General features: G+C 43.6%; 1 protein-coding gene across 4 annotated transcripts in view; it reads left to right on the forward strand.

The window, feature by feature from the left end:
- Positions 1 to 16,849, forward strand: part of arhgef39 (Rho guanine nucleotide exchange factor (GEF) 39) — a 136,315-nt gene that overhangs the window by 83,644 nt on the left and 35,822 nt on the right. For 2 of the 4 annotated variants that reach the window (XM_084346459.1, XM_084346460.1), the window contains exons 6-7: positions 171 to 241; positions 13,643 to 13,771. In XM_084346459.1, coding sequence (XP_084202585.1) covers positions 171 to 241; positions 13,643 to 13,771 — 200 coding nt within the window. Of the gene's footprint in view, positions 1 to 170; positions 242 to 13,642; positions 13,772 to 14,531; positions 15,082 to 16,849 lie in introns of those variants that run through there. The other 2 variants (XM_084346462.1, XM_084346461.1) reach the window with 2 other exon arrangements.

The following is a 16,849-nucleotide window of genomic DNA, read 5'->3' on the forward strand; positions in this document are numbered from 1 at the left end:
CTGAGGGGCATTTTGTAAGGCACTGAATGTACTGTTCAACAGTGGCTGTGGCTCTGTTAGCTGTTGGGCTAGTAGTTTGTTGTTCACCAGTTTAGACTTTTTCCTTTCTCCAATGAAATTTCTAGACAGTGAGCACACTGTGATCTTGTTAATTATCTGTTTTCTCACAGGTATAAACATTTCCTGCAGGACCTGACTGCCAAAACAAGTCCAGACAACCCAGAGTTTCAGCAAATTTCAAGTAAGTGTGTTTTTGGATCATGTTGGTGTCACATTTTGCTGCATTTCGGAGAAAACAGCCACACATTAACCCCGAGTGCTTTCACTATGGAGCAGTGTATCTCGAGCTGCACACTCAAATTTGCATCCATGTGAAGCTTAAGTTGATTTTGTCACTTCTTCCTCTTCCAATCTGTCAGTATTGTTGGGGCTTGTCAGCAACCTAACAAGTGATGAGCTTATGATGATGTGCTCTGCTTTACTAGTCACAAAGATTTTTGGCTCATTCACAGTGGTACTCTTCCTACCTGTGACAAGCAGTTTGTAGCACAAGAGTTAAGCAAAAATGTACAAATATAGAATGTAAGGCCAGTCTGCCAATAGCGGTAAAGTAAACAAACAAAAAAACAACCTGGAAAGACTTTCATCTCACCAGTCAGACTGTGTCATAATGAAAGACAGCCCTCATTATCTTCATTTGAGGAACAAAGGAAAGGGCTCTATCCCTTTCACTCCTCATTTGTTATTATAGTTCCAGCAGCGCTTGCCTAGCAGAGAAATGAAAGTGAGGCAATGCTCATTGTGCGTGTGAGTTTGATGTGGATTTTGACATAATTAATTGGGAGCAGATCAGAGGATATTAAGCGAGAGCTATATTAATAAATAAAATCTTCAACATCAACACGAATCCCGATAATGACTAATTTCAATCGTCAAATAAACAGCGAATCTGACTCAAGTGCGAATATACACAAGGAATTATTTATGTGTATCAATTAAAATCTCATTGCTGGTGAGCTGCCTTTGCTTACAAATTAAAACAGCCCCTTACTCTAAGATGAAGGTACATATCTAAATGTGCTCCACCATCGCCTTTTCCTCTTCTCATTAGAGATCCTTTTTATAAACTCTGCTGCTTCTTATTGGGGGCTGTGTGTGTGCGTGTAAGTGTGGAAATGCTTTCTATAGTCAGTCTAGTTGTATTGTAAAGGGAATTATTTAAAAAAAGAAATTCCAGACAAATCACATTGTATCTGATTAAGCAAACTAGCAGATAGAATCACAAGAGGCTTTGTTGTTGTTTTCTCTTGTGCTGCTTTTCCTCCTCCTTTTTTTCCCCTACTCTTTTTCCCTTGCAGTGCATTCAGGCTTGATTTAATTGTCGTAATTGCTGTGCTTCACAAGTTTTCATCAGCCTGCTTTAATATCACACTCTTAATGCCTATCTCTACTGTAGTAACCATAACCAAGTCTAACCTGTCTACAAGCAACTCTCCAACTCTGTCAGAGATTTAACAGTAAAAGTTAATAGTTGTCTTCCTATAGTCAAACACTGTCTAAACTGTGAATAAATGGAATAAAGAGCTGTAAGAAGTGGAAGATGTCTTCAGAATGTCTAATGGGCTAGATGTATTATTAATGCCTCGGCCAGAACTCAGCTCAAGAATACTGTAATTAGGAGTTGTTGTTTTTCTAAAGCAGGCAATGGAAAATATTCCAAACATGTGCAACAAAGGGAAAAAGTCTACATGGATGCTTTGTTTGGTTTACATTGTAATTGTTGTGAAGTTAAGCGAACCAATTAGACCATGATTATTTTAGTGTAGTCAAGTTGCCCTGAGGATCAAGTTCATCTGCCAAGTTTCAGTGCTCAGAACAAAAGCAGTAAAGTTGAGCTTGAAATTAGAACACATCTCTTTGTTGTTATTTTGGATGCGTTAATGATGTAGTTCTAAATGTTTACAGCAATTATTATGGCTGGCACACAGTAATTGGATGCTTGTGTCTATTTTGATGATTTGCCTATTTGTTCTGGGGCAAAGATTTTAAAGCTTTGTACAAAAAAGTAAGGAAGGTAGTTTTCAAAAGAATGCTTTACATGCAGATATATATATAGACCAATACAGTTAGTCCACTGACAGAAAATTCAAACTGAAAATAGTCCAGCTAGGATAGGACAACATAGATAGGCAGATCGATAATGTTGAAAGAATAGGCTACATTACCCTAGCCTTTTTCTTATTTGTTATTTATATTTTCTCTCCACCTCTGGTCTTTTAATTGCACAAAGCCTGGCCTGCTCCGCCCTGTGTCTCTCTCTTTCTCTACTGTTTGTCTGCTCTGTGGACTTTCTTCCTGAAGTCACCAAAAAACAACTCCTGTTTTAGATTTTTACACTCTCGATTCCGTTTTCACAACAGCAGGTAAGCCGTGTGTGGAGAAGGCTTGTTGTTAACGACACAGCCTGTTGAAACATTTTAAACCAATGTAGTTCCACAATGACAAAAGTGTGACAACTTCTCCAGATGTGAAAAATGGTCATGCTCATCTGAGTGAACAGGACCTACATCACTGGTTGCATTGTTTGGTGAAGTCTGGCTGGACTGTCGCCAACACAGCACCAAATGCCAGGATGTTTTCCTGTAAACACAGCACTCCCTCCCCCAGCAGGTACAGTTGTAGCCACCTCGATTTTCCCCTCCCAACCAAAGGCCTCCCCCCCTCCCCCCCCCCCCCCCCCCCCCTTCTGGGGGGAGGCCTAGATTCCACGCCTAGACATGCCCATTCATTCAATTGCATGGTGTCACCATGAGATAGGGCTTCCCTCACAAAAAAAACATGCAGGATATATACCCTTTCAACCTTAACCTTATTCTGCTATCATAGAGTTAAATATTGTGCTTTTACTTTATTTGGTTAGTTTACTTAGCGTTTGGCCTACTGGTTACTTTACTTAGTTATTATGATTTTATAAAATTGCAATTTTATGTACGTTTTCACTAGAGTTGTTCCGATTCCGATGCCAGTATCGGAAATGCCTCCGATACTGCCAAAAATGCCGGCATCGGTATCGGCGAGTACTGGAGTCCAGGCACCGATCCAATACCATGTAATTTATTAGCCTAGCTCCGTTAGCTCCGAGATTCTACCGGATAGGTGTCCGCTGCGTTACAGCTCCGGTATGGTTTGGCTCCGTCGTCCTCGTCCGGCAACCCCCACCAGCTGTGTTTTGAGTCCGCCACAGCACAGCTCCGCCGATCAGCTGGAGTTACGAAACCGAGGAATTCCCGCGATGATTACATAATCACACACGACCGCAGTTATATGTATGTGTTATAAACACAACAGCACGAAGTGTTCCCGACTGAAGGATTAGAAGAAGAGCGCGTATTTGTCTCTTATTTGAGGGTTTTGTGCTTGTATCAACACGGAGTGTTTTATTTTGTAAATTAACCGGATGTCATGTTATTATTTCGTGTCTGACTTCCTGTCTGCTCTGTGCTGAATTCGGCTTTATACTATTCTTTTTAAAAATAAATGGCTTTCATTTGCTGTATTCATTCATGTTTTACAAAAGGGTTTAACCTGAGCCAGGCCTTACCACATTGATAATCATATCACAGTTATGCAGACGTAGCATGATATATATAATTTTTTATAACACACTGGTATCGGTATCGGTACTCGTATCGGCCGATACCCACAGCATAAGTATCGGAATCGGTATCGGGAGGGAAAAAATGGTATCAGAACATCTCTAGTTTTCACAGTACATAAACAAGACTTCCGGTCACAATTTTTCTCTATTTTAGCTAAGAACTGCACTAAAAAATGATGTTTGTATATGTATGTATATATGTGTATGAATATATTTGTTTATGTATTTATGTATATATGTATATGTGAATTTTACAAATGTACAAGTGTATATATATACACATGTTGTTGCAAACAGAAATCTTAGACCTTAATCATTACCACCAGTTACCACCTGTGTCACTAGATCAACTGAAACTAACTCAAACTAAAATTGTAGGATTCTATTTTATTTAATTGATTAAGGAAAAATACTGAACATTGGCTTGTACATTTCAAATCCAAAATCAGTAAAGCACCAGTGTGTACAGGAGCTAAGGTGGAAAGAGTTTGTTATGGTAAACACTTTGGAGGAAATAGGTTTATTCAACCAAATGAGCTGTACATATTTTTCTATTGTTTGTAAAATTGAAATACAGACTGACAGTTCAGATTATTTGCAGGAAGGCAATGCATTATGGGCTACCATGGCTGCTTTGGTGGACACCAGCATCCGTCTAATTAATATGACCATGCTCAGGCTTCCATACACACAAATTCAAACACAACAGACATCCCAGCCTGATCCACTCAGCCAGTGCCCTAAAGTGACCAATTTGGTGCCCTAGGCAAGATTTTGGCTGGCGCCCCCTTAATTTTCATACACTCACACAGAAACTACATGTATGTATTCAAGATTGTATTTCTTTTAAGTCAAAAATATCACACCAAATAAAAACTTAAGAAAGAAACAAGTGATAAATGAAAAATACAATATAAATAAGGTATTGCACAAACATATTAAAGAATATTCTGTTTACATACAAAATAAAAACAGTCTGTATTCTTTGGGAGGAAACCTTTTGCAGCAGAAGCAGTGCAAGCTATAATTCTTTTTTGAGTACATCAGCCAGCTTCTTTTGATTTTTTCCCCACTGACTAAGACTCCGGTAAAAAAGTCATGTGGACACTTTCTCCCATCTTTGTTTTTGGGAAATGTGTAACTGTTTTTTATTTGAAATGGTCCTCTGTGAACTAACTCCTTTCTTACTTTGTCAGTTAGAAGAGATGGCCAGTCAACAGGGTCTATTGGTGTAGCCTTTAGTCCTGATGCTGTGTCACTCTGCTGTGCTGAGGGGACGGGAGCAACTGATGCTATATCACTGGCGGTGGTGGTGAAATATTTTAAAAGTGCATCTGAAGAGAGAAGAGAAGTATATGTGACCACTGGATGTTACATTTTAATAAAAAAACGATGCTTGGTGTGTGCTATACATAAGACTTATATAGACTAATAATGAAAATACGATGAGATTCATTCAGCTTTATCGTCATTGCAATGCAATTCAGTCTAACCAGAGTGCAAAAAGCAGTAAAGTGCAGTGAAATTTTTATACAAATACATTGTTAACTTTGACCTGATGTTAACTTTCCAAATGTCCCTGATGTTAGTTAACTCTGCTACAACAACGGTAACTACAATCCATTAAACTATTAGTTTAATTCACTTCATCACACTGACGTTACTGTACCTCTTTCTTTTTCACGTGTTTCTTCCTCTTCTTTTCTTCTTTTCCTTCCCTGGGCGCCGGATGGTTTCAGTCTTTTGGACATTGTGGTTCCGCTACAGTATCAATAAACGTCTCTCTTGGTCTTTGGGTCCTGGTCCGGTCAGATTCAGGTTGCCCCCCACAGAGGGCAGGTACAGCGCAACGAGCCAGCCAGGAATCCAGAAATAAAAGGCCTCTCCATTATTTAGTAGGCTTTGCAATAAGGTTATGTTGCTGTGGGCTTATATAATATTTTCGAAATAATATTAGTAATAGCGCTGGTAAAAAATAGTTGTTGTTTTTTTTCTCCCCGTTTTCTCCCCGTTTGCAGCAGCCTTAGCATTTGCCTATACTGCCTGGGCCGGCCCTGCACTCAGCAGACCATCAGACTTGGTCATTACCATTAGGAGATTTTAATTTTAATAGCTCAGTTAAATTTACCGCAAGAGCTCATCGATGAGATTAAGCAAAATCAGGTTGGCTAATGAGTGAGCCCCCAAAACAAAGATTCCAACCCGAAGTCTGTGTCTTTTTACCTTTTTAGAATTTGGATAGATGCAATAAGTTTTACCACAAGAATGCAGCATTTTGGATATATTTTAGCCCAAAATCAGATTTTAAAAGATGCTTAGAATATTTGTTTCGCTTGTATATCATTGAACTTTCAATTCTGTCAACATCAGAAGTAGACCAGTAAATTGGGCTGTAATCAGTATTTCAATTACATAGTTACATAACATAGAGACTAGAGCACTGGCAGGTTTATGTTCATCTGCAAAATGCCCCGGTAAATACATTTCCTGAACACATTTCTTAGTAAAGAGGAAATGTTAATATTGGCAAATATATTGTAATTGGATCATATTAAAATGCCTCATAATCAACTATCAATCATGAAGTCATCACACTTTATTCAGAGAAGGGGAATCTGAACATCATCTACGATCAATTGTCATTCTCCCCATCCCAATATAAATACCAAGCAGGGAGAAGCACTCACTGTCCAGTTTACTCAACTGGAACAGTTCCATGAACACAGGCATTTTGTCCCTTCGTTTTATTGCAGCGTTGCGGACACGGAAACACATATTTGAACTTTTTTATAATTTCAAGTAAAATCTCAAAAAAATTTTGATTCAGTATTGTCTATTTTGACCCTGTAATAGTGACATCATAATGTTGGACACTAACGTCTGTATACAGAGAATTCACACCAGTTGTATTATACTGAGATTAAGGGGTATTTTGAGGCCCGGGATGTGTTGTCTGTTAGATATTTCTTGCCCAAAATCTGATCCTGATTCTGAAAGCTGAGGTAGAACATCCAGAGATCAATGAGTTCGAGGTTTTCCGACATACAATTAGTCTAGTATTGTTAATTTACAATAAATACAGGTAATACAATATGTACTAAATATCTTCCAAACTGCAAACTGTCAGGTGTGTGCTTGTGTGTTTGCGTGGACTGATGGGTAGAAAACAAACATGCACAGATCCACAGAGTGAGGCTGTGGCCATAAGTGGAGGGGGAACAGAGAGGCAGTGAATTCCCTGGTGATCCCTGTTCATTTCCCCTCTGCGCTACACTTCAAATATCATGATGTCACACAGCGACTCTGCCTTGACTAATGCATTCAGGCAGCACTGAGCCTGATCTGTCTTTATACACATGTACAGAATGTGTGTGTGCACGCATGTTTGTTGTTCTGGAATTATTCTAAAGAGCACGTAGTTTAAAAATATGAACACAATTCTGTCAGTATTGTCTATTTGCCTGTCACCACTCACTTGTATAAAGAAAACTGTTTATATATATTTTTTCATTTGAAACTATGATTCTATATATTCTTTTATGTGGAGTAATTTTGAAGCATAGTGACACGTTTCCACAAAAAGTTACTAGGATAATCTTTCTAAGTTACTTAATTTTTTTCCATTTGTGAAAACGTGATTTTTGTGTGTAAAACAGTGTGAAAAAAATATAGTATTATATATATATATATATATATATATATATATATATACAGTATATATTGTGAAACCCAGTGAAGAAAACGTTTTGGCAGGAGATACAATTATATATCATAAATTTAAAGGCATTTTTCATGCGACAAAATAAGGTAAAACCTCTAGTTAAAAGTGGTCATGTTATTTTATACAGCCATTTTGTTGTGTGAAACTCAGATTGTTCCTCAGACTTTAATTGTACCATCATAATCCATAATAGTCCCATCCCTACTTGACAGTATTTTCTTTACAGAGGTCAAATAGAATTAGTCAAAATTAAAGGACCCACCTAATAGATTACATAATGAAAACAGGCATATCGATAGGTGTTTAATAAATACAAATTAGAAAAAATCTTTAAAGGCAATTTGAAAGATTATGCTGACTACCATCCCACCCACAATTTAAACCCAGGGGTCTTCAGTCACAAAGGAGCTGTGCCTGAGGATCTTCAGCTGCTCTGCCTGTGGGGGATCAAAAGCTTAAAAAGACCACTACGTCCTGTGAGAAAGGCCTATATACTATACTCAACTAAGGGGCTCAGGCATATAAAAAAATCAGTTGGACCTGAAGTGGATATTGGTGTCCGTTTTGCACAGCTCTAACCATCCACTTTTATATATTTACATGCTGCATGTTTTGCTCCTTCCTCCCCTCACGTGGTAAATGTTGATGGTTTTTTTTTTTGTTTTTTTGTCGTGTATTGCACATTATAGCCCATTGGGGATGGGCTCAGAAAAAGTGCTTTTAAAAGGAGCTATATTTATTAATTGTTGCAATCCATGATGACTGCCAGTACAGGTCACAAACTATGTCATGCCCCTTAGAATCAGGATTCCCATAAATGTTCTGATAAATAAAATTATACAGCAATATACACATAGCAGTCCTGCTTAGTGATTTGCAACTTTTCCCGCAATGGTCTAATGTACCTAGCGCCAGTATTTTTTGTAGTTGTCATAGTAACCGTGCGTCACCTCTGGTTTTGCCCCGTTGTATTTCCTGTTTTCCTGTTTTCCACTAAACGGCTGCTGCCGCACTATACCTTCTGCGTTGTGTGATTCATGTGTGACGTCCTCCTTTACTGGCGTGGTGGCAGCGCTTCACGAACGTACGACCCGAGGACATTATCAACTGCCGATGTCATAGCGGTTACTACCCCGTCGGGGGAATCACAGTGTAGTAACATCTACAACCAGACGCAGTTGAGCTAACATTGGCTAAGTGGGCAGCATGGCTAATTCACACAGAGCACCGAAGCAATGGTGTTTATCCAAGATTGAAACTGTGAACTCTTTTGAGAATTGGTGCCAGAACCTGCTGTACACACTGTCGCTTGACAGTGAGTTTGCCCCGTTCCTGCTCAACGGTGCAGAATGGGAGAAGAAATCCAAGACATCCCCTTGTCGTGGATTTACAGATGACGCCGACCCAGTCCCAGCTGCCCAACGCTGCACTAAAGAACGTAAGGCGGCCATGCTAGAACTCATGCTGGGCCAATTACTGTCCTGTCATCTCTCGTCACAGCATTGTCAGACACTCCACGTCCATTGACAGCATATGGCAAGCTATTCGCCTACATTACGGCTTTCAGTGCACTGGGGCCCACTTCATTGACTTTGCAGCTATCAAACGGGAACCCGATGAGAGACCAGAGGATTTATACCAACGTCTGATGGCCTTTACTGACGACAACTTACTGCGTAAGGATTCCGGCATCAGTCACATGGGAGACGCTGTGACTGAGGATGAGGAGTTAATGCCCTCACTTGAGAACTTTGTTGTCCTCACGTGGCTTCGCCTCATACACGCTGACCTGCCGAAGCTTGTCAAACAAAGGTATGGCACCGAACTGCGGTCCCGCACATTGGCATCCATTAAACCAGAAATCTCACAAGCCCTTGATTCTCTACTGAATGAGTTGCAGGCCTCAGAAGATGCCCGAGCTATGCGTGCAGCCGTGTCTGAGCTCCCCAGGTCAAAGCAAACCCTACCTGCCCGTCCGAGAAGGTCATGTCCCCTGTGCAAATGTGCTGGTAGGCCTGATAATCACTTCCTTAGCAAATGCACGTTCCTGCCCCCCCAAGACAGGATGTTCATGGCTAAAACGCGCCAAGTGATGGGTGAGCAGGTTGAGATTGATGAAGAGGTGGTTGGTTGCACTAGTGAGGAGACAGCACCATCTAGTGGCGTGAAACGTGTACTTATCAAACAGTCCCCCTACTTGGATGCATTGCATGGGCACTGTCCCGTGCGTCTCACCGCTGACAGTGGGGCTACAGGCAACATGATGAAGGCCTCATGCGCAACTAGGCTGGGCGTTACCGTCACAGGAAGTACGCAGTCTGCGTTCCAAGCAGATGGGTCATCCCTTTTGAAAGTTGTTGGAGAGACACGGACCCACTTCCATAGAGGCAGCCATAGCCTCTACTTCGAGGGTCTCGTCGTTGAGAATCTCGACTCTGACATCCTAGCTGGAATTCCCTTCATGGAAAAGAATGACGTCTCCATCAGACCAGCCAAACACCAAATATGCTTGGGTGAGGATACCTACGGCTATGGCACCCTCCAGACACCAATGGACTGTGCGACGCGCAAATGTACTCCGTGCCCCGGATAAATATACTGTGTGGCCAGGGGAGTTTATCGAGCTCAAGCTGCCACCTGAACTGTGTGATGTGGACTATGAACTGGCTATTGAACCTCACGTGGACCTCTCGTGTGACCAGTCAGACACACGCCAGTGGCCTACTCCGACCTTGCTGCGGGGTGTATCAGGGAAGATCTGTGTCCCAAATCTCACTGGCGAGCCACGGCTGGTTCAGAAGAGCGACCATCTATGCCGTGTCCGCGCAACATATGTCCCTTCACTCAGTGACGCTGCTGCGCCGGCCGACCCCCCCAAGCTGGCCGTGACAACCAAATCAGCCTTGTCCTCTGGCCCTGTCACTCTTGACCCTGATGATGTCATGCCACCGGACATCAGGGATAAGTTCCGCCCCATACACAGAGAGTTTGACAGCGTGTTCGATCCCCACTTTAAAGGATACAATGGCGCCGTGGGCCCATTCCAGGCTAGGGTGAACATGGGACCTGTCCTACCCCCACAATGCAAGGGGAGGGTCCCACAGTACTCCAGGGGTCAGCTGCTGGAGCTCCAGGCTCAGTTTGACGTGTTGGAGGGCATGGGTGTTTTCAGGAAGCCCGAGGACGTCGATATCACAGTGGAATATGTCAATCCTTCATTCCTCATCAAGAAGCCTGGTGGTGGTTTTCGCCTTGTCACAGCATTCGCAGATGTCGGTCGGTACAGTAAACCCCAACCCTCCCTGATGCCTGATGTTGACTCCACCTTGCGCCTCTTAGCCCAATGGAAGAACATCATCGCCACAGACCTAACCAAAGCCTTTTATCAGATCCCTTTGTCCAGAGACTCATGGAAGTACTGTGGGGTCGTCACGCCCTTCAAGATGTCCATGTGTACGTGCGGAGTGCTATGGGCATGCCAGGGTCCGAGACGGCGCTGGAAGAGTTGACATGCAGAGTCTTTGGAGACCTCCTTTAACAGGGCCATGTGGCCAAGGTGGCAGATGACCTGTATTGCGGCGCGGACACTCTCGAGGCTAACTGTCTGGAGGCAGGTTCTTTCTGCCCTGCAATGCTGTGATCTGAACCTATCCGCAACCAAGACCACTGTTGCCCCTGTACAGAATTCTATCCTGGGCTGGGTCTGGCGCCAGGGAACGATCCGGGCCAGCCCTCACCGCATCTCTGCTCTGGCTGCATGCCCCCCACCTAAGACTGTGATGGGCTTGCGGTCGTTCATTGGTGGTACAAAGTGGTACAAAGTGTTGGCTCGCATACTGAGGAATTGCGCCACAGTGCTGGCCCCATTGGACGACGCGGTGGCCGGGCGGGAGTCGAAGGACGCCATTTTGTGGTCGGACGAGCTACATAGCACCTTCAACTCTGCGCAGAAAGCGATATCCTCAGCGCGTGCTATCACACTTCCACGGCCTGCCGACCAGCTATGGATTGTAACTGATGGTGCTGTCAGGGAACCGGGCCTAGGTGCTACGCTGTATATCACCTGCAAGGACACGGTGAGGGTCGCGGGCTACTCCAGCGCGAAATTGCGCCAGAACCAGAGCTCCTGGCTGCCTTGTGAGGTTGAGGCCTTGTCCATAGCTGCGGGGGTGAAACACTTTGCCCCTTACATAACCCAGTCATCCCAGAAGGCTTGTGTTTTGACAGACAGCAAGCCATGTGTACAAGCTTTTGAGAAACTGTGCAGGGGGGAATTCTCTGCAAGCCCTCGCGTCACTTCCTTCCTGTCCACCGCTAGTCGGTTCCAAGTGCTCATCCGGCATGTGGCGGGATCAGCTATCTTGCCATCTGATTTTGCCAGCCGCAACGCACCTGAGTGTGACAGCCCCACCGTCAGGTGTGTGCCTTTGTCTGTTCGAGCTCCAACTCCGTTGTGCGCCAGGTCACAGCTGAGGTACCTGGGCTCATCTCCGTCAAGGCACAAGTCCTTCGAGGAAGCTGACTGACATTCGTGATGTGAAACGGTACCTGAACGTCGCCACGGTGGCTAAGGATGGTCTCCTGGTTGTTCGTCGGCACACCCCCCTTGCGGCCTCTATGGACTGTATCGTTGTGCCTAGGTCCGTCCTCGATGGCCTGCTGACATCCCTCCATATCAAGCTCGACCACACCACCGCCTCGCAATTGAAGACCGTTGTGCAACGCTACTTTTACGCGTTGGATATGGACGCCGCCGTACAACGTGTCTCCGGCGGCTGCCACCAGTGTGCGGCGCTGCGGAAGGCCCCTGTGTTTGTGGCTGACCAGTCTACGTGTGACCCGCCTGAGGTTGTCGGCTCCTCGTTTGCAGCTGATGTGTTCAGGCGGGACCGCCAGCTCATTATGGTTGTCCGGGAGTGTGTCACATCGTTCACACCGTCTTGCCTCATTGGCGACGAACGTAAAGAGACTCTCAGGGATGCCCTGACCTGCTTATGTGTGGGTCTGTGCCCTCTCGACGGCCCCTTTGCTGTAGTCAGGACTGACCCTGCCCCTGGTTTTGCTGCTTTGGCGGGGGACACAGGCCTCGCCGCTCACAGGTTGGTTATTGAGGTGGGGAATGCCAAGAATGTCAACAAGAACCCAGTGGCAGAGAAAGCCATTCAAGAGATCCAGGGGGAGCGTCTCGAGCCTAACTGTAGGGCTGTTACTCTCTGTCGCCACAGCCCACCTGAACAGTCGTGTTAGGTCACGTGGATTGTCTTCGCGGGAAATGCTGCTTCAGCGTGACCAGTTCTCCCATAGGCAGCTACCTGTGGTTGATCAGGACCTCATCTTGAGTCAACACTCAGGGCGTGTCGCCAACCATCTGTACAGCATGAAGTCGAACGTGCCCTCTGGTCGTGTGGCCATGCCTGTCGCCATCTGGCCCAGTGACCTGGTGTACCTGTACGGCGATAGGAACAAGTCGAGAGCACGTGACAGGTACCTTGTCTCAAGTGTGGACGGTTCATGGTGCAATATCCAGAAGTTCACCAGGACTCAACTCCGTCGTACCTCCTACAGGGTTAGGTTGAGTGACTGTTACAAGGTGGTGGGTCCTGATTTGGCCTCTGGAGCTCTCATGGAGGACCTTGCGTCTGATGAGGAGCGCTGCCCTGATACCCCTCCGGCTATTGCTGATCCCCCGCCTGCTCCTTTCCCTCCTCACATTGATGACATTGCCGTGCCCCTGCCTGCTCTATGCTCAGGTCATGATGATGACATTGGGTCTGAGGACGGCCCCTCAGGCGTGGGCGTGCCTACGTGTGCATCGGCTGCTGCGCCTCAACGCTCTGGCATCAGCGACGCGCACCACAGTATCTGGAGGACTTTGAAGTTTATCAGTGAACTGATGTTTTATCTTGCCTTGCAGGTCTGTTGTGTGACCTTGGTACGTGCTGTTCTAGGGTATTGTTGCTGTGCTGTTGGGCTTTGGGGAGGGGGGCTTTTTGTTTGTAAGAAAAAGGGGTGACGCCAGTATTGTTTGTAGTTGTCATAGTAACCGTGTGTCACCTCCGGTTTTGCCCCGTTGTATTTCCTGTTTTCCACTAAACGGCTGCTGCCGCACTATACCTTCTGCGTTGTGTGATTCATGTGTGACGTCCTCCTTTACTGGCGTAGAGTTATTATATTATTATTACTCAGAAAGGATTTTATCAATGTCCACACATGTATGATAATACAGATGTTTGTTTGTGTGTGTGTGTGTGTGTTTGCTGTAGGGGCTGTGACTGCAGTGTCCGTGTTGTCCCAGCGTATCCAGAACAATACCCAGCGCCATGAGAATGACCTGCAGCTTTGTCGGGTGCAGAAACTGCTGAAAGGGCGAAAGACAAAGGTGTTGGCTGCAGGTTAGAGCCTCTGATCACATATTCCTTTCATCCCCTCCAAGAACAACCTCCATCTCCTCTCTACCTCTCTCTGTATCTATAGTCTGTCCCTTGGGACACATTGGGGTGAAGGGGGAAGCAAGACAAGTATGGATAAACTGAAGGGAAATTAGCTTAGAATGGAGATTCTGAAAGCACATGCCTTGGTTTCTTTTAATCAATGGAATTCATTGGACTTTCTGCAGGAAACTGAAGTTTTTGGGTTTTTTTTATAGAGCATTACTGCTAACTGTTGGACGGTGAATGTGCTTTTCTCCTTCATCCTTCCTTCCCTCTCACTCAATTATTTCCACCCTTCTATTGTGGTTCCATCCCTTCTTGTGGAGCAGTGGCCCTTTTCTTCCTGCCACTCCCCCTCCTGTTGTTTGTCTGGCCTCCTCGTTGCTCCGCTCACCCTGCCAATCTCCCCCAGGACCAATTAGAGCCCAGCCTCATCTTGCCAACCAGCAGATAAAAAGGAAGCCAGAGTGTGTTTTTGTGTATGTCTGTGTGTGTTTGCTGGATATGTGTGAATGCATGTTTGTATGAAGCCATGAGTGTGTGTTTGTTTGCTTGGATATGCAGGATTGTTTTATGTGTGTGTTTACGGATGTGTTGGTGTAGGCTGGGAGAGCGAGCGCTGAATAGCAGCTCATCTCTCTTATGCCGATGTGGGAAGTTTCAAAAGCTTCCTCTCATCCAAGTTCTCAGACCCTTGCAACTCCGCTGGCTTCCTTTCCAGCCAATAAAGCTCCAGTCCCACCAGGCAGACTTCAGAGCAGCAGCAGCACCACCACGCCCGCAATCCTACGCCGACCCATTCTCCTTCTCCCCACCAACAGCAGCTCTGATGTGGGTAAAATAAAAGCTCTGACTTTTACAGATGAGAAGCGTCGGAGCCCCTCAAACATATTAAGTAGCTCTGTAGGAGATAAGGGGGGCGATTGTGAGACACAAAGCCTGAATCAATGGGACATCGATACAGCAGACACTCAGCCTGTTTCCCTGAGAGGCTGCAGATTTATGTCTGCCTGCTTGTTCCTTCAATTTAAGACAAAGATGTCTCACATTTTCTATCTTGTTTCACATTGATTTTTTTCCAATTAATGTATCCCTTTGACTTCCTGACTGTTGATAATTTTGTTATGTTTCTGTATGTATTTGTTTTGTATGAATGTGGTCTATCACACAACCTCATTATCGTAAACATTGTTAGTTTAAAAAAGGCTACCAAAAAAAACAGTAATGAAATGTTTCCGCTTTTTCCTTTGAAGATGATCCTCCTACACAGATCTATCAGATGTTTCTTCTCCTTTTCTCCTGAAACATTTAATAATCCACAGAAAATTAACGGACAGTTATTTCTACCAATGAATAATCTCTTATGTCATTCATCAAAAAATGCTTGCAAGATTTGTTGCTTTTCTCTGCTTTGATATTGTTAACTGAATATCTTTGGGTTTCAGACTGTTGACTAGACAAAACATACATTTTCAATTATATTTTTTAACAATGTTATGACATTTCATACACTAAAAAAATTATCAGACAAGCAGATCTAAGAGTGTGTGTCTCTCCCTCTCAGACTCTAGATATACATATCTAGATGGACAGTCCGTAATCCAACTGTAATTTGTAACAATATATGCTGTGATTACAGCTATGATTTAATATGGTTTCACTGATTTAATACTATTAGTACCTTAATTAAAAAGGAAACATTAATATTACCTGAACTTCTAACTGTGGATTATCTTAATTCCAGGGCTTAATGTACTCCGGCGTGGTGCCAGATTTACAGCATATGACTACTTTAGAAAGAAATAATAAAAGTCCACATGGGATTTGTTTTTGATGTGGTTTAACCAGTCATTTTCAGCGAAGCAAAGGGTAGTTCCACCTACCAACGGTATGAGTCATGAATTAGATTCCAGTCACAAAACTTCCTTGCACACGTAGTACGTTACCGGAAAAGACTGTTATAGCTGCCACTGCCCTTTCAATGACCGATCATGTTTGCAATCATAAAATATGTGTGTGCACTTCATAAGTTTCTTATTGTTAACCTGTTACTTTAAAGTTACTACAGTATTGTTTACAGTTGCCATTCACATGCATACTGCAATGCACAAACGTCTATAGAGAAAAGTAGAAATATTAACTATGTTACCAGAATAACAGGGAAAGGACCATTCAACATCTGTAGCAATGGACCAAGGGGATCCATAAATTACCCACTCTGTCAAAAAAGTCTGATCTAATAGACGATATGTATCTGATCCACTTTTCCCAAAATCTATAATATTTGTCCCATTCCAAGTAAGTCAACTTTTACTTGTTACCAGAACAAGAGTAAGTCAACTTTTTGAGGAAGTCCGAGTAAGTCAACTTTTCCATTGCACTACTTTGACCCAGTCCTCAACCTTAGGTACCTCCTTCTTTAGCCATTTTTTGGTTATAGCTTTCTTGCTTCTAACTGACATTATCCTAAACATATATCTGTCTCATGTTCAATTTCCCCAAGTATAAGACCTCAAATGTGAGTGAGAGTTTAGTCCCAATTATTTTCTCCATACATTTCTTTAGTTTCTGCAATAAAAGCTTAAAGAGGCCCAGAATAGAGCCCCAGAATACATGGAAGTGATCGGGCTTGTTTGCTCCACAAAATCTCTAACACCTTGTTTCTTGATATTTTTTCTGCGCTGGTGTTCTTGAGATGTTTTTCTTTCCATATTCTCTCAAAGATAAGGAGCAAGTTATTTTCCACTGTTGCTCATTAATCTCTTCCCATTCCTCCACTGATAATACAATATTTGCCTCTTTCTCCCACTTTTCTTTTATATGTCTATTCTGATTTTGTGTACTTTGGCAGTTCTCAGTCAACATGTGGGCCCAAGTAGAGCACTACACACACACACACACACGCAAACACACACACACACACACACACGCACACACACCAAGTTACTTGGAAGGCTTTTTGACAGACATTTTTTTCAGAGTCAAGTAAAAGAGTGAGAGTCAAATTGAATCTTTGGTTGTTTCTTGATAGAAGCTATT

The sequence above is a fragment of the Pagrus pagrus genome (assembly GCF_965226575.1).
Source record: "Pagrus pagrus genome assembly, chromosome: 23".
Lineage (NCBI taxonomy): Eukaryota > Metazoa > Chordata > Actinopteri > Spariformes > Sparidae > Pagrus > Pagrus pagrus.